Source organism: Bicyclus anynana, chromosome 24 (assembly GCF_947172395.1).
Source record: "Bicyclus anynana chromosome 24, ilBicAnyn1.1, whole genome shotgun sequence".
NCBI classification, from domain to species: domain Eukaryota; kingdom Metazoa; phylum Arthropoda; class Insecta; order Lepidoptera; family Nymphalidae; genus Bicyclus; species Bicyclus anynana.
In genome coordinates this window covers 3575162-3593874 of record NC_069106.1, presented here as the reverse complement: position 1 = coordinate 3593874, position 18713 = coordinate 3575162, and the positions used below count along the sequence as shown (strand labels likewise).

Here is an 18713-nt window from a genome sequence, read left to right as displayed (position 1 = left end):
CACAAACTTTGCCTTTTTACGATATTAGTATAGAATAGCGGGCAAGCTTCATTGTGACTTCATCTCATTGGTTAGTAAGTTTACGCTAGCAACCAATAAGCTATCGGCGACAAATATATACTATAGCTGTTTACGGCTTAAAATAAGAAACGAAAGAAACAATTATTTAGCCTGTTTAAATATGATAACTAAATAGTTAAATACCATAAAATTATACGCAATATCATATTTAAACAAAGATTTTTCTTACACTTAGCTATGTAATAACGATTGCTACTTTACCTGATCGTTGGTATAAACACAGCATTTAAAAATATTCAAAAGGTTCGTCTAACTTTAAAGCTTTGCTGTTATGTCGAGGAATCTAAAGCGTTGTCATTTTTGCTGACCTGATAAATCTATAATTTGTCATATCTGGCAACTTTTTCAAATTTGACGTGACTTTTGCCTTTCCGTTCAGAGTGGGGTGAAAATCACGTCAAATTAAAATCTCTATTGACAAATACTTGGACGCTAATCACGGCTAGTAGCCATGTGGCTCGTCGATACTCTTTCTACAATTGCAAACGCTTCGAAAATGTATGGCAATGACATTTGCAGACAGGTCACGTGATCAAGTTATCGATCGAATTTGTAATTCTCATACATTTTTTTAGATTTCGAAGCGTTAGCGTTTGTACAAAGATAAATGACGTCATAATCGTAATCGTATAAAATGGATCACATAGCTACAGACCCAGTGATCCATTTTATAGTCCAGTTGAGCTATATTGATGTTTGACACAACCCTACACAAGCTAGCACGCATGTCTTTTACAAAGAAATCAAGAAAGGCAATTGATATAATGACAAGTTTTTGCCAACAACAACCGTCTCATGGCGTTATTACCAGCTGTTACGGCATAGGAAATTGTAGGCAGGCAAGCAGGCACATAATTCTCGTCGGAGCTAAACTGTTTCCTCTTGCTGCGTTTCCTCCAATTACGCTTGTTAGATAAATTATTATAATTGGGTATGTATCTGTTACAATTATCTTTACCTGGTGGCTTTTATTTTATTAATTACTAGCAGTACTAGCACACGCCGCGCGGTTTCACCCGCGTGGTTCACGTTCCCTTTGGAATACGGAGAAAATATACGACACTCACAAATAACGCAGCTTTCCAGTGGTAAAAGGATTTTCCAAAATCGGTGAAGTAGATACAAAGATACATACCCTAAAACTCCGCAAACTTTACTTCGTTATATTATAATATTGGTAATATTATGATCAGAAAGTTAAAGACTTGTCCTTTTCTGCGCCTAAATTTAAGACTGGATTGGTTTGGACTGAACATTGTACTATCCTGTGACTGAACGTTCGGTTTTAGAATACAAAGCTGTTATCGCCGCGTTGCAACAACGCCGCCGCTTTTAAATTTACATGTTTTTAATAAATAGTGTAGGAAATAGTAGTCTGAGATGGATATGACGTCGCTCAATCTCGTGTTGGCTTCAGTGTGCACGTGGCGTTCGAGACGTCCAACATCTCTTGTTGTGTAATTCTTTATGGGTTACTTGGGATAGGCGGGGAGAGTGACTTGAGTGGAAAAGGGGAGAGTGGAAAAAAAAGGGGAGTGTTTGTTAACAGTCAAAGGTACCGTTAACCCTACACACAACGTTCACAAGTGCGTGACTTCACTCAAGGTCATTATCTGATATTCTAGGGTCTTATTTTGGTTACAGTTTGATTTGTTAATTAAGTTGTCCTGACTAATCTTTGTTCGACATTAGTTTTCTTATTTTTGTAATCATTTCTGAGTCCGCTAAAAAAGCTAATCATGGAATATTTGCATCAGATTCCTGTGTTTAGGTCATTCTAAAAACGTGTAAATCCATATTCCACCTATATCTTGGGTAAAACTTAGATTTCTTTCGTTGAACGGGACACGAATATATTTTTGATGCCGCCGCAATTGGTCTCTCTGATGATTTCTCTTTTTGTCTTCACGATATCAAATAACCTCAAACATCCTTTGACAATCAGGTGAAATTGGATATACCACGTTCAAGGAGTACTTATCTGGTTCCAGGAAGGCCTTCACCACCCAGAGGTGACGATGACGCTGGCCATCGAGGGGGAGGAACACATCCTCGACCTTCGGCTGAACGAGGACCTGGTGGCCGGAGACCACGTCATCAGCTACCAGAAAGACGGGAAGACTGTTCTACATAAGCCGACCATTGAGGTGAGATGGTAATCTATTTACCTACCGTATACATAATTATCATTAACATATTATTTCAGAGCAATTATAGCCCAGTGGATATGACTTCCGCCTTCGATTCGGAGGGCGTGGGTACGAATCTTGTCTGGGGCATGTACCTCTAACTTTTCAGTCATATGCATTTTAAGAAATTAAATATCACGTGTTTCAAACAGCGAATAAAAGTCTAGCAGCCAGGGGAAGGAGGTGACCTCTGCCAGTGGTGTGCACAAGATATTTAACTACTAGGCAGTAAATGTAGAAATCGTACAAAATGTAAAATTCCTCCTTCAAAAGACGGTCATAACAAGTCCTCAGGGTAGGCAGTGCATTTTCGCATCTATGAAATGCACGCCACTGGTCTTTGGTTACCCCTAATAAAGTGTGATATGTACTTATGTGTGTACTATCAATTAACTTGCAGGAATTAGACATATGCCAGTACTCTGGCAAAGTGAGAGGCAAGAAGGACTCGTGGGTGGCGCTGTCGACCTGCCATGGGGTCCGGGGGGTCATACACGACGGGAAGCAGATGAAATACGTCGAGCCTGCGCAAGGTATATTATATAGTATATTTGTTTATCTTGCTATTGTCTTCTGCAGTAAATTTTGGTTCTTTAAGTTATTATATTAAGTACGAATATCATGTATCGGCTAGAAGCCTTATTCTTCAAGTAGGCTAAGTATACAAGCACTTTTGATACGTCAGTTAACTATTTGTAAAGATTCTACCACCGGTTCGGAAGGCAGATTCTGCTGAGAAGAAACCGTTAAGAAACTCAACAGTTGCTCTTTTTTTTAAAAAATCATACAATAATATTATAATTACAATTTATGAGAACATTACAATTTCTTATAGTTTTACTTCCTGTGTGAAGGTGGAAGCTGATCCAACGGCCTCCAAGCAACGTAGTCATTAAGGAACTCATCGATGGTGTAGTAACCTCGACTAAGCAAATGTTTTTTAACACATTGCTTAAAGCTATGCAATGGCAGGTCCATCACATCTTAGGATCTTGAGCCTGGCCGTTTATGCTGAAGATAATATAATTCACTAAACAAAGTTCCATTGGCTCGAACTACCACCTAAGCCGAGGTCAGGGTCTCGTAATAGACGTCCTGAAATAGTCGCATCACCCAACATTCTTCTAGAACTGGAGCTCGCGTCTGGAAGAGCTTCTGCGTGGCCTCTTCAGGAGGATTCTACAGCAAATATACAATTAGAAAACCAACAGTTGTGCCCCCTCTCTTTCCTCAGTCATAAGCCAATCACCGGTCGCAAACAGGACAGGAAAGGGATCAGGGAGAAGATTGTTTAGATAATTGATTCTTTCAAAGGAAAAATAACTCAGCTGTGCTCACTCTCTTTCATTCAAAGCCAATAGAACTGCAGACTGATGTTATTTTATAGAAAGTATGAAATTACCTGTAACATAGTTTACCACCTGTTTCAGTTGAAGACACCGAGATAGGATCGAAACATTACGTGTACGATCATTCTGATTTGACGAGCCATTTCCACTGCGGCTACCAGGGTGGGGTGACCAACAACACGGAATACGATCCCGAGCTGATGAGGAGACATCTTACTGAGCAGAGCATAGGGAAGAGTCGAGTTAATCGGGTTAGTGTTTATGTACAGTTAGTAGACGACTTATACTGTGTCTCATGCATCATCAACATTTTTATCATTAACAGCCGATGGACGTCCACTGCTGGACATAGGCCTCTTGCATGGACTTCCAAACACCACGGTCTCGAGCTGCCACTTGATGATTTCGATCCGCCTTGTGGGCGGTCGACCAATACTGCGCTTTCCTGTGCGTGGTTGCCATTCCCAACGTCCATCGGCTCTTCGAACTATATGACCTGCCCATTGCCACTTCAGCTTTGCGTCTCACTGAGCTATATCAGTGACTTTGATTCTTCTACGGATCTCCTCATTTCTGAGTCGATCACGCAGATAAACTCCAAGTATTCCATCGCCTGCTGAGTGCATCAACAACAACAACAACAACAAGTGGAAAAACGTGATTAGTGAACGTGAAAATTATCCAAATATGAAACATAGTGCTTTTTTGCAATTTTAGCTTACTATCAACCGTGATTATAATCAAGCATAGATCTGTCAATAAATAATATGTACTAGCTTACCCGCCAAAAATTGTTCTGTGAAAATCTTTGCTACAAAAATACTAAAATAGCGATTATAAAATAAGGGTAGGAGGGTGAAACGTAAGGAGGGTAAATATTAGAATAGGTCATACCTAATAATTTACGATCTTTTACTAATGTTTACCAAATATAAAAGACAAATAATATACAACTTGAGTCGTTTCGAATGAATGCGAATAATGATATTTAAATTAATATGTTTAATGTTTTATTTTCAGTATAAAAGAGACACATCCGAGGACACCGAAGTCCGGGGTCCGTTCAACGTCAACAAGAAGTCTCGGTTCGTGGAGCTGGTGCTAGTGGCGGACAACGGCGAGTACCGAGCCAATGGGGAGAACATCCACACGGTGCATCGCCAGCTGAAGGACGTCGCCAACATCATCAACTCTGTAAGTTGGACCAATGAGACCAGAGACCAGCCATGTGTATTGTCCAAATATATTCATTTATTTATTATTACAATACAACAACTATATAGTGAAAAGCATGATTCAACATCTGTTGACCTAATAAATACTTTTATAATAATCGTTTATACTCTATAAAACCGTAACATAATAGGTAAAAATGGCAGTTGTAGGAACTGTGACAAAATTGCTGACACTTGTGACATTGAACGCGGTCCTTATACATTCATATGTACATATCATCACGCCTCTTTCACTTTAATATCTTCCATTCTCAACGATCCTTCAAATTTCCTCGATGTAGGGTACACTTGGCCTGACCTGGATAAAAATGCCCTGGATTTCATCCAGGAATGTTCACCTTGGTCTTCACATTTGAAAATTTTTAATTCACCGTCGTTTTATAAAATACCTTAAGCTCTTTTTCTTTTATTACTAAAAAAAAGAAAAATTAGCTTAAGTATTAATCCGGGGTATAATCTATCTCTATTCCAAATTTCAGTTTAATGGGTTTAGTATTTTCGGTGTGAAAGAAGAACAGACATCATGAACAAACTCATGCCTGGCATGGAGGGACAATAGTAATCGTATATTCTTGCTGTGTTTTAAATTATCATATTTGATTTATGAATTAAATTCGGTACTTTGTTGTATTTCTGAAATAAATTGATGGTTAATTATAATTTCCAGGTATACGCACCTTTGAACATCTTCATAGCGCTAGTAGGGGTGGTGGTCTGGACGGAGCAAGACCGGATCCGTCTAGAGGACGATGGTGACGCCACGCTGACTCACTTCCTCACCTACCGGAGAGAAACTCTGCTCAACGAAATACCCAACGACAACGCGCATTTGCTTACGTGCGTATATATGAGTAAATTAGTTCTAAAAGTTATAGTATCCTATCTTAGTCCTATTTTAGTGTCCTATCCTAGTCTTTACTAGGACTATGATATCATAGTCCTAGTCCTACAAGTGGTATTTTTGTTTTAAATTCCTTACAAGCCCTTGACTACAATTCACCTGATGGTAAGTGATGATGCAATCTAAAATAGAAGCGGGCTAACTTGTTAGGAGTAGATAACAAGTAATAATAAAAATCCACTAAACTATCCATCAGATAAATTATATCCTGGTTTAATGTATAGGATACTTTTTGTCCCGCAATTTCATGGTTTCCGCGGGATTCCTGAATTTCAAAGCAGCATTATAAGTACCACCAAAAGATTGAAACCACAGTCTACCTGTGGTTTCAATCTTTTTTAATAAGATCTAGAGTATATCTTTCTTATCTCAACATGGATTACTTGGCATCACACATACTATTTTAATATAATAATAATAATTGATTGTTTCCAAAATTAACTACCAATATACTACCATACATATCGTCATACATTACAGACGGAAGAAATTCAAAGATGGCGTCGTGGGCAAGGCATTAAAAGGCCCGATCTGCACGTACCAGTATTCCGGAGGTGTGGCGGCCAACCACTCCGAGGTCATCGGCCTTGTGGCGACCACAATCGCCCACGAGATGGGCCACAACTTTGGCATGGAGCACGACACGGAGACGGACTGCAAATGTCAGGATGAGAAGTGCATCATGAGTCCATCCAGTACATCGGTTACGCCGACTCAGTGGTCGGACTGCAGTTTGAGGTCGCTCGCGCTTTCATTTGAGCGAGGAATGGATTATTGTTTACGGTAATACTGTTGTATTTTTTTTTTAAATTCTATCTTAATGCCTTTCAAATGATTCTTCCAGATCAGAGCAACTTAGTACGATGGGGGAAAGCCACTGAAAAATCTTGCTATACGTGTGGTGAGGCAATAGGAACAGCAAGGTTCTTGTTGGTTGGATGCAAGGTGCTCCTGGATAGGGGTCTTTACTCACGTCGTCATGATAGAGTACTCCAAATTATTCGTGAAGCTATAAGCCTTTCAGTAGCTAGAGCTCAAAAAGGATTGACTACAAAAAGAAGACAAATTAACTTCGTCAAAGCAGGTTCAATAACAAAATCATCTAGTAAGCCTTACTTAATCCTCGGTTCTGCATCGGATTGGACTTTATTAATTGATACGTATGGGAAACATTATAAAATCCCAGCGGATGTCGCTATTTCGAGATCTAGACCAGACATTTTCCTTTTGTCCAAACAAACTAAGCGAATAGTACTTGTAGAGCTTACTGTGCTGTGGGAGACTAACATTCCGAAGGACCACAGTATAAAAGTGAATATATATTATGACCTGACAAATTAACTAACTAAAAATGGCTATGTAGTTGATGAATGCCGTAGAAGTAGGTCCGAGAGGATTACCAGCAAAATATCTCCATAACTTGCTTAAAGACCCTGGCCTCTCTAGAAGTGCAGCTAGTTCTATATTAGAACGAGTATCCAAAGCTGCTCTAATAGGATCTTACCAAATTTGGATAGGTAGGGAGAACAACACGAGCAGAGAAGGGGAGTGTTGATCGATCGTCAAGGAATTCCTTAACCCTACATCCAGTAGTCACAAGTCCTGGACTTTGCTTGGTGTTTTTCTCTCTACCACGCGACGGACCCGGCACCTGCATGGTGAATCCATGGAATGCTAAGATATTCGTCTCATTTTATTTTAGGATTACCAGCAAAATCTCTCTATAACTTACTTAAAGACCTTGGCTTCATTAGAACAGTAGCAAGTTCTATTTTAGAATGGGTATCCAAAGTTGCTCTTACCAAATTTGATTAGGCAGGGAGAACACGAGCATAGAAGGGGAGTGTTAGCTAACTGTCAAGGGTGTCCTTAACCCTACACCCATTGGTCGCAAGTCCGGGGCTCTGCTCGGAGTTTTTCTCTCCACATGCTGGACCCGGTGTCGTCTCAAATTTCGTCGTTTGTGCAAATAGATTGTCCTCAAGTTATAATTGGCCCTATTAGAACGAAAGTGGTCAAGTATCCATTATTGTCCGTCAGTCGAGTCATGTCGACAGTGCACATCGGGTATGGCTTTGTATAGATATAATATTCAATAGCTTGACGAGGGATGGGGAATGGTGAAACGACTCTATAAGAGCTCCCGTTCACTTACAACTTTTAGTTGGCCGACTTAGTCGGCTGATTATAGAGCCACATCTGGCTCTATAATCAGCCGACTCAGATGGGCATCTGTCCAACTAAATCACGCACAATCACGCACAATTTAAAAGTCGTCCAACTATCGGCCAACTAAAAATTGTCAGTGAGCGGGAGCTCTTATAGAGTCGTTCCACCATTTCCCACCCCTCGCCAAGCTATTGAATATTATATTAATAGATATAAGACCTTTCCTATGAGATTCTGACCTCAGCTTGGGGTACTGTAAATCACGGAGTTATTATTACTTCTAGCATATCGCTGACTTATATTTGTATTTTTATATTTTTTTTTTGACAGCAACAAGCCGAAGCGCCTGTTCGACTCGCCGACGTGCGGCAACGGGTTCGTGGAGCCGGGCGAGCAGTGCGACTGCGGGCTGCGCGCCGACGCCGCGTGCGCCGCGTGCTGCCACCCGCGCGCGTGCGTGCTGCGCCACAACGCGACGTGCGCGTCGGGCGAGTGCTGCGACCCGCTGGTGCGTGACGCGTTGTAGACCGACAGCAAAGCCCGCGACTTCGTCCGCGTGGAATTCAGATTTTCACAAATCCCGCGGGAACCATGGATTTTTAGGATGGATGAAAAGTAGCCTATGTGTTAATCCAGAGTAAAATCTGTTTCCATTCCAAATTTCAGCCCAATTGTTCCAGAAGCCGCAGCGTAAAAGAGGAACAAACACACTTACACACTTACACACAAACTTTCGCCTTTATAATATTAGTGTAAATAAAAAAAAACGAGTGCGTTAGACCACACAAACAAAGTAAAACTTTATTCAAAAATAAAAAATAAAGCGCCATCTATGAGCCTCAGGCATAACTGCAATGTAATAGGTTTCAAAGTTCTTTGAGAACGCCATCTACTGGCCGCTGGTGCGTGACGCGTTGTAGACTGACAGCAATCTAGACAATTTTTTATTCCAAAGATGTAACATATTAGTACATTATACATTATTAGTCTACTATATATGGAAGAGCGGGGCCGCCCGTAACAAGTTACAGTAGTAATACTGCAAACTTAATGGGATGGTTCCAATCACAATATTACTGCTATGTTTGAAAATAATGTACTAATATTTTACATCTTTGGAATAAAATTGTCTAGACAGACTGACAGCAATGTTTTATATTAAAAAAAAGTGCGTTAGACCACACAAACAAAGTAAAACTTTATTCAAAAATAAAAAATAAAGCGCCATCTATGAGCCTCAGGCATAACTGCATCGCAATAGGTTTTAAAGTTATTCGAGAACGCCATCTACTGGTAGTTTCAAATAACAAACACTGTTTCACCATGCCTGTAGATGGCAACACGCATCTTAAACGCCTCACCCGATAACACTGTTCGTATCGCATTCCCCAACTTACTAAGAAAATTTTTATTTTATATGTTTATAGCGGACGCCCGCGACTTCATCCGCGTGGAATTTAGTTTTTCACAAATCCCTCGGGAACCATGAATTTTTCCGGGTTTAAAAGTAGCCAATGTGTTAATCCATGCTATAATATATCTCAATACCAAATTTCAGCTAATTCGGTTAAGTAGTCGAGGCGTGAAAGAGTAACAAACTTTCATACCATCAAAATCATCAGTTTTCGCAAATCTCGGGCAATCATGGGTTTTATCGGGATAAAAAGTAGCCTATGTGTTAATCCAGAGTAAAATCCATTTCCATTCCAAATTTAAGCCAAATCGCTTCAGTAGTAGCGGTGTTATAGAGTAACAAACATCCAAACATCCAAACATATATAATACTAGCGGACGCCCGCGACTTCGTCCGCGTGAAACTCGATGTAAACTTTCAACTACCTCTACCCTACCCCTACCCTATTCCTACCTAACCTAACCCTACCTTACCCATACCCTACCCCTACACCACGCCTACCCCACCCCTACCCCAATTTTTTATATGTTTAAATATAGTCCAAAAAAAAAGTCAAAATTTTTAAATAAAAAAATGATGGTTGTGCCTCACTCGACATAGATAGGTAGGTATAGTGTGTCTTTGATAGCTTATAGTTTAGGCAGCGTATGCAAAATAAGTTCCTTTCTAGTTGATTTATTACACCTTGTGTCCAAAAAACCCAAATATCCTGAGGAACCCTATTTTTTCCTAAATAAAATTTAGCCTATGTTACTTGTGGATAATGTAGCTTTCGAATGGTGAAAGAATTTTTAAAATCGGTCCAGTAGTTATTGAGCCTATTCATTACAAACAAACATACAAACAAAGTTTTCCTCTTTATAATATTATAGTATAGATTAGTAGGATTTATACAGTTTTGGTTGTTATTCCAGACGTGTCGGCCGTCGTCTGCGGGCACGGTGTGTCGGTCGGCGGAGCGCGAGTGCGACCTGCCCGAGTACTGCACCGGCGTCTCGGAGTTCTGTCCCAAGGACGTGCACAAGATGGACGCCACGCCGTGCTCGAACGATCAGGTTTGTTCATAGAGGAATTAGAAAATGGACATGCATCGCACTCAAATTCACGAACAAAATTGTCTGTCGTTTTTTGAGGAGTCGAGGTAAACTCGCGCATCGAAAATATTTAACACCACTAAAAATATTCTACGTCCATACGCTACACACATCTATAAATTTGACTCGCAATACACACACGCGTAATTTTATACACAGACTAACAAACACATTGCTTATACACAGATTAAATACATAGAATATTCGATTACTGATCGATGTTTGGTTGTTTCGTAAAAAGAATCGATTCTTTTTATAAATTGTTTTTATTACAAATTTGATAAAATTAAGGTTTAAATACTTTCAAATGAAACGTTACTCCATCTTTTACTAAACTACAAGTATTTGGCCGTTTTTTATGCCATTTAACTACACAAACCGGCATTTTTAGGTAGCTCTTTACACGACGAAAACGATTGCAACAATGAAACAACGATTCTGTTGCAACAGTTTTTATAAACGCGTTAGATCATAGATTTTTGATATTTGCCAGAGGGGTAACGGTTAGCGAGGCAGTTCCTGTTATTTAAATGGTCTAAGGGTTTGTTATATCTTCACTCTTCAATCTTTGTCAATTTCCTGCCTGCTGACTGATGGAAGCTCTTCAAAAACCTTCCGGCAAGCTCGACTAGATGACTTGCCGGTTTTGTTCCTTTTCTGTCAGTTACTTGGACTTGATCGTGACGCTGCAGACAGCATCCGACGAACCGGACATGAATCCAGGGGTCATGTCTGTATTGTAGGCGTTGATCACCCTGCCCTGACATCAGACACCCGGAGACCTGTGGTGAAAAGTTTCATATAGTATTCAGTTTTTTACAAATCCCACGGGAACCATGGATTTTTCCGGAATGAAAGTAGCCTATGTGTCAATCCAGCGTGAAATCTATCTCTATTCCAAATTTCAGCCAAATCGCTTCAGTAGCCCCAGCCTAAATGCCGGAGTGGGCCGCTATGTTTTTATATACAACGTTCACAGGTTTTCTTTAGTGTATTTAGTATAAGTATTGCATCCGTGCGATGGTGATACTAAATACGTGGGCGGGTCTCTAGTTATACTTATAAACCTTCTTCAATCACTCTATCTATTAAAAAACCGCATCAAAATCTGTTGCGTAGTTTTAAAGATTTAAGCATACATAGGGACTTAGGGATATAGGACCAGAGAAAACGACTTTGTTATTTATTAGTGATATACAGCTATAATAATTAGTGATTAAACGAACTTAACCTGTAAGTGATTATATGAGTCGCTTCATTCGAAGATATAAATGTACCAAGTAGTTTCCTTTAGCTTACAAGCAACAACGCACGTTTGAGAGATTTATTTGCTTTGAACCGGATATCAACAAACAAAATATTTCCCACTATGTCATCTGTTTAACGTGTTGGTCGCGTTTATAATTTCGAATTAAGTGACTGAATGAATAAAATGAATCAATAAAATACATTTACGATAAGAATCTCCATTGAACTCTCTGTTCCCAGGCCTACTGCGTGCAAGGCTCCTGTCGTACCCACACGGACCAGTGCCGCCTGCTGTGGGGCTCCACGGGCTCCAGCTCCGACGTGCAGTGCTACAACAACTCCAATATTAAAGGAGACAAGTGAGTGTGGTAAACACTTTTTTTTATACAGGGTGATACATTTTTTTAGTGCGTTTTTTTTCTATAAGGAGATAAGTGAGTGTGGTAAACACATTGTTTTTTTATACAGGAAGATGCTTTTTGTAGTGCGTAATTTTTTGTTGGTGCTTCTGTATCGCTAACAGAATATATTTTCAATAACAGTCCTTACTTTTTAGGAAATGTATTTTTTCTTAATCCAAAAATTGTATAATAAAGGTCATATTATTTTCAAAGCTAATCATTATGTGTATCAACAGGAGATACGGCGATCCCAAAAATCATGTTATCTTTGTTAAACAATAAGTTTGGTATTTTTTAATAAATGAAAAACTATTCTTGGTCCATAAAATAAATATAAATATAACTATTAAAAATATTATTGTCTATCAAGTCCGCTTACGGACGAACGATAATTTTACGTGATAAAGTAATAAGAAAACATTGATGAAAAATTGCAAAACGCATAGGCCGATCGTGTCTCTCTATCCGCGCACTCGATTGCACGCTCGGCTCGGAGACCGAGTTATGCTTTTTCGTGTGTGCAGCCGGCCTTCATCGATTTATAAGACTTCACCACGTAAAAAACATCATTCTAATGAAATCTTTTGTTTGTAGAAAAGGCAACTGCGGATACAGACGCGCTACCGAGCGGGACCCAGCCCAATACTATCGTTGTGCATCCGAAGATGCGCTGTGTGGCCTGCTGCAGTGTCGACACCTCAACGAGCGCCTCGAGTACGGCATGGAGACCGTGGCCACGCTGTGCGCCGCCTTCATCAACAACAACGGTGAGTTGTTGTACAGCTCAGCGTGTCTAGTGGGATTTTTCAAAATTTTCATACTGTTACTATCGCGTTGACGTAAACGAATTTATATGCAATTGCAACTGTTTTGCAGTAATGCCACTAGATGGCGCTGTTTCAATGCCTTAGAAATTTGCGTTTTTGTTAACGCGATAGTAACAGTATTAAACTGCCACTAGGCCCTCAGTTGTAGTGTAGTACAGCTCTTTGTGACAATCCTCGTCCGAGTAAGCGGTGTGATGAGATGAAAAAGACAGCATGCCATATACAATTATGTTGCGCATCTTATACCTATTGATAAAATTTTAAATTTAACAGAAATGTTTTGAATTAAAACTTCTTTACATACGCTTGAGTTGAGGAGTAAGTTGGTGAATGCGTTTCGAGCGACGCTTTCAAGATGCGAACTGCCATCTACAGATAAAGTTAGGCAGTGTTTGTTATTTTAAACTACCAGTAGATGGCGTTCTTTTAAGAACTAGAAACACACCTTTATTCTTTTTGTACACATCAAGAACATGTTGCGGTGCAGTTATCCCTGAGGCTTATAGATGGCGCTTTGTAATTTTATTTTTGAAAAAAGTTTTACTTCAGTTGTTTTTTTGTTCATTTTCTTGTGACCAGTTAACGTACAATCCAACGTGTTTTTCCTTATGATATTGAGTTACCTGCAATCTGATTTATTTTTATTAGGAAATAAATTACTTAAAAGGCAACTGAATTTGAAGCTTGCCACTCCCATATTACATACACACTCTGTCAAGTATGTGACAATGAAGGAGATGAAGGTAAAAAATACTTCCTCCAACGTAAAGAGGAAAAGAGGCTCTTAAATTTAATATTTTTGGAATCACCTTTAAACTAATCAATAGAAAGGACATAGGTACGATGCTAATTTTCGCTTTTTAAAGTAATGCATCTTCGACGTCGGTTAAATTTTTTTTGTTAAAAAGATTTTATTTTTCTGTTTTTAGTGTGTCCTAGCATAGTGACCGTAAAAGCCACAACATGGGAATGGGTAGTTTTGTTATTATTTCAGTTATTTTGGTTTTAACACAAAATTACTGAACCGATTTTCGTGAAAACTAAATGAGACCAATCTGGAAGGGTATTTTCAAACGAAAAAACAATTTTCAAAATTGGTTGAATAAACGTTATTAAATGTAATTGTTTTGTTCGCAGGCACTATAATAGTGTGCCGCACGGCGATGCTCGACATGGGAACACAAGACGTCGACCCCGGGTTGGTGCCCGACGGTGCTAAGTGTGGAGAGAACAAGGCAATTACTTTACTGTTGTTTTTAGTTTATATCCTGGCTCTTCGAGTGCCCCGCCCATTGCCACTTCAGCTATACGACTCGCTGAGCTATGTCAGTGACTTTGGTTCTTCTGCGGATTTCCTCATTCGTGATTCGATCTAGTATGTATTAGAAATGCGGAACTAAGTCTATCTGTCTGTCACCTTTTCACTGCTGAGCAACTGAACCAATTTGGATGAAAGTTTCATACAAAGATACTGGATAGATTGGAGAACGTTGGATCAGAACATAGAAAAGAAAGAAAGATCTTTATTTTTTAAGTACATAGGCTACTTTTTATCCCGAAAAATCCATGGTTCTCGTGGGATTTGGTAAAAAACAGAATTTGTTGCGAACAAGTCGCGGGCGTCTGCTACTTTATTATCAATGTGATGAAACAAAGCCCAGGAATTTATGTGATAAATATGCTTGCCGCACGTGGTGGACGACAATTGACAGCTCCTTACACAAATGACAATAAGACCGCCATTACCAAATGATGATAGTCATTAGTCAACTGATAGTTTTATAGTGATAGTAGATAGTAGATTTTGATTGGTGGGAGGCTTCGGCCGTGGCTAGTTACCACCCTACCGGCAAAGACGTACCGCCAAGCGGTTTAGCGTTCCGGTATGATGCCGTGTAGAAACCGAAAGGGGTGTGGATTTTCATCCTCCTCCTTACAAGTTAGCCCGCTTCTATCTAAGACTACATCATCACTTACCATCAGGTGAGATTGTAGTCAAGGGCTAATTTGTAAACAATTAAAAAAAAGATATTATCTTTCTTTAATACAGTCTAAAGACTCGTCTTATTCTGTAGACTGCAGTCAAGCTAGTTTATAACCTACTAGCTGACTCCGCTAGTGTCACCCGCGTGGTTCCCGTTCCCGTAGGAATACGATAATATATAGCCTATAGCCTTCCTCAATAAATGGGCTATATAACACTGAAACAATTTTTCAATTTGGACCAGTAGTTCCTGAGATTAGCGCGTTCAAACATACAAACAAACAAACAAACTCCTCAGCTTTATGATATTAGTATAGATTTCATCGCTTATGTGCTACTTGAGTGTCCAAGTAAAAAAAAATCCACTATTAATAGTACATTGCTATTTTTACCCGACTTTAAGAAGAGTTAAAAAATGTAGACGAAAATCATTCTATTCAATATAATAGGTCCCAACTGTTTTCTAACTGCTTTCTACACTTCTGGACTGAGCTTGTTTTTTTTTTCAGTTTTTGTTTATTTTATGCACCCGGGTTTTTTTATTTGATTGATTAATTTATTTTTATGTATAGTCTGTGAAGAATTACTGAAGTTTTATTATTGGTACAGAACCTGCGTTCTATGATTCGGTTTGTACAATGTATTCTGTGGTGTCAGTTCAAAATTACCAGTTTGCCTTGGCGTTGATAGATGGCGCTACTAGTAACTTACATCGCAGTACCGTTTTGTTTCCCCGAAACCTCATAGACTCGTCTCAAGAAGTACACGTTAATCGATTTTAAAAATTCTTTCTATTTTTGGATATCATTCGTTGTACTTCGTAAGAAGGAAATGAATGGTCGTAAATTTATAAAATTCGTCCATAGTAGATGAGCCATGAGGTAAATGTGAGTCTGAGGGTATTAGTATTAGAGGTGAGTCGTACTCGCTAAAACGCGTACTGAGTGTTACGAGTACGAGTACGCCGAGAGACGCGCTCCAAAGACTAGCTCCACGAGTATTTAGAAGTACGAGCCATTAGGACCTATAGAATAGATACGTACTCCTAAATACTCAGTGGCCAGCGATTTTACGTCATATTATCTGATAGTAAGCGTACATTAATTTCAAACGAGTTCTACGTAGTCATTTGGACTAGTGGTATGTACGCAAGGTACAAAAAAATTTAATCCTGAGTTCGATCCCGGGTAACAGAAAATCATTTTTGTCTTTTTATTTTGTTTTTTTCAATTGGTTTCTTCAACTATTTTTGGTTTTTGTAATCCAGAAAAAAAAGAAAAAAATTTGCAAACAAAAATATTTCAGTCATTAATTTCAAAATTTCAATTTTATTTTATTATTTAGTTATTTCTTTTAATATTACCTCATGATACTGTCGGGTTACATTAACTTGTTACTTTAGCGGATAAATAATCATACTAAAACAAATAAACATTATGTTTTTAAAATAAGGATTAAAATCAGGGACTCCAAATATTGGAGTATTAAGTGTATACTGCGTTAAAAAATCGGTCTTATGTTTGATAAAGTAAAGACAATTTTTCATCGGCAATGGGACGTCACTCACACATTCTTAAACGAACGCGTCCGGGAACGCGTCTCGCGATGTTTTGTCTGTATGAATATGGAGTATGAAGTGTTTATTGCGTTGAAAAACCGGTCTTATGTCTAGACAACAAAGTCTATTTTCTTTCGGCATTGATAGAAGTCTCTCACTCACACATTACTAATCGAACGCGTCTCTGAACACGTCCCGTATTGGTTGGACCGTTAGAGTATTTGCGAGTATTGGACTCGCACTCTGTTGACGTCTTGCGCTCCTCGGTACTCGGTACTTCTAAATACGCTTAATACGTGTATAAGTCCCTGCTCCGTACTCGTACGCCATACGTCTTCCAACAAACCTAGTGTTAAGACCTGCTCCAGTATATACGCCTCACCTCTAATACATATATTAACGTATGTGAGTTCTGCAACCAAGAAAATTGTTTATTGTTTGAAATAAATGAGCAAAATTATGGAATCTTCCTTTTTATACTTTACCTACTATTTTTTTATTGGTGCATTAGTGTTTTTTAGCTTTTTGAGGTTGGCAGCACTGGCCATGAGGTAAAGGGGAGTCTGAGAGTATTAGTATATTAATCTATGGTCTGAGTAGTGACCAAGTGACCAACTGACCAGTGGTCTCGATCTCGAAGCTACTAGAGCTACCGATTTTTCGGTTTTTCGGTATTTTCTACCGGAATGGGCTGTGTTCTACCGAAATGCAACGATTTTTGAGCAAACATGGAAATTCAGAAATTCTCCCGATTTTTCTACCGATTTACACTAAGTTGGAACTTGGCGGCGCTTTTCATTTATGTTAACGTTATGGGAAATCCTGAGGGATTATAGAAGAGTTCTAAATTATTGTGGAATGTCTTTATATTTTGGGGTATTCCCCCTTGAGTCCTACAACCCTGAAGTTTTAAGGGGGATATCCCAAACCTAGGAATGGGAAATAGTTTTTTTTTTGTTTTTTTCTCTTAACAAGTTAGTCCTTGACTACAGTCTCACATGATGGTAAGGGATGATGCAATCTAAGATGGAAGCGGGTACACGACATTGTACCGGAACGCTAAACCGCTTAGCGGCACGTCTTTGCCAGTAGGGTGGTAACTACCCACGGCCGAAGCCTCCCACCAGCCAGACCTGGACCAATTAAAAAAAACTCAATCAGCCCAGCAGCAGATCGAATCCAGGAACCTCCGTCTTGTAAACCCACGCGCATACCACTGCGCCACGGAGGCCGACATAATACTATATTAATATTAACACACTATATTCATTACACATAGCGGGCGATGGAACGAACGAGGAGATATGTTAGGAGTATCTCTGCGTGATCGAATCAGAAATGAGGAGATCCGCAGAAGAACCAAAGTCACCGACATAGCTCAACGAGTTGCGAAGCTGAAGTGGCAATGGGCTGGGCACATAGTTCGAAGATCGATGGACGTTGGGGTCCCAATATGCTGGAATAGCGACCCCGCACTAGTAATCGCAGTGTAGGTCGACCCCCCACCAGGTGGACTGACGACATCAAGCGAGTCGCAGGGATTCGCTGGATGCAGGTGGCTCAATATCGTGATGTTTGGAAGTCCCTACAAAAGGCCTATATCCTGCAGTGGACGTCCATTGGCTGATGTGATGATGATGCTAATCATTACAATAATGAATATATTGTATGAATTTTTAAACGGTAACCCGGCAGGAATCGGCTTGTATGGGCTCTTCGCCGCTGATTAAGTATATGTTTTTATTTACAGATGTGCTTGAAACAGAAGTGCGTGTCGGTGCTAGCGGTGCGCGAGCAGATGTCTCGCCGCGAGTCGTCCGTCTGTCCGTCCGACTGCTCCGGACACGGCGTCTGCAATTCCGAGGGTAAGGGCTTTACTGACTCTGGATTGTTTATAAGATTATGAGCCTTAACGATCCAGTTTTTAGGTTGAATTTAGATTGGACACGGCGTCTTCTACTCCGAGGGTAATAGACACATTCTGGCTACATTATAGTATTATGAACCTTACTGTCCATTGTTTAGGTTGAATTTAGATTGGACATGATGTCTGCAACTCCACTGGTGAGAGCTTTTGCAATTCTGGCAAAATTATGGAATAGTGTACTTTATGGTGCAGTGTTTAGGTTGAATTACTACTATGAAGGCAAGCGCTAGAATAGTACATTATGATATAAGTCCGGTAAGTTAAAAATTACAGCCGAGGCAATATTGCAGCTCGAGCTAAAGTAATATTTTATCTCATAAAGTTAATTTTATTCAT

At 39.5% G+C, this 18713-nt stretch overlaps 1 protein-coding gene across 1 annotated transcript in view; it reads left to right on the top strand.

Annotated features, from left to right (window-relative positions):
- LOC112045434 (disintegrin and metalloproteinase domain-containing protein 12) overlaps positions 1-18713 on the top strand; it is a 91649-nt gene that overhangs the window by 57272 nt on the left and 15664 nt on the right. The window contains exons 3-14 of the mRNA XM_024081601.2: positions 2073-2228; positions 2671-2803; positions 3701-3870; positions 4640-4813; positions 5522-5691; positions 6236-6538; positions 8255-8432; positions 10253-10393; positions 11921-12039; positions 12676-12848; positions 14046-14143; positions 18201-18315. Coding sequence (XP_023937369.2) covers positions 2073-2228; positions 2671-2803; positions 3701-3870; positions 4640-4813; positions 5522-5691; positions 6236-6538; positions 8255-8432; positions 10253-10393; positions 11921-12039; positions 12676-12848; positions 14046-14143; positions 18201-18315 — 1930 coding nt within the window. The remainder of the gene's footprint in view (positions 1-2072; positions 2229-2670; positions 2804-3700; positions 3871-4639; positions 4814-5521; positions 5692-6235; positions 6539-8254; positions 8433-10252; positions 10394-11920; positions 12040-12675; positions 12849-14045; positions 14144-18200; positions 18316-18713) is intronic.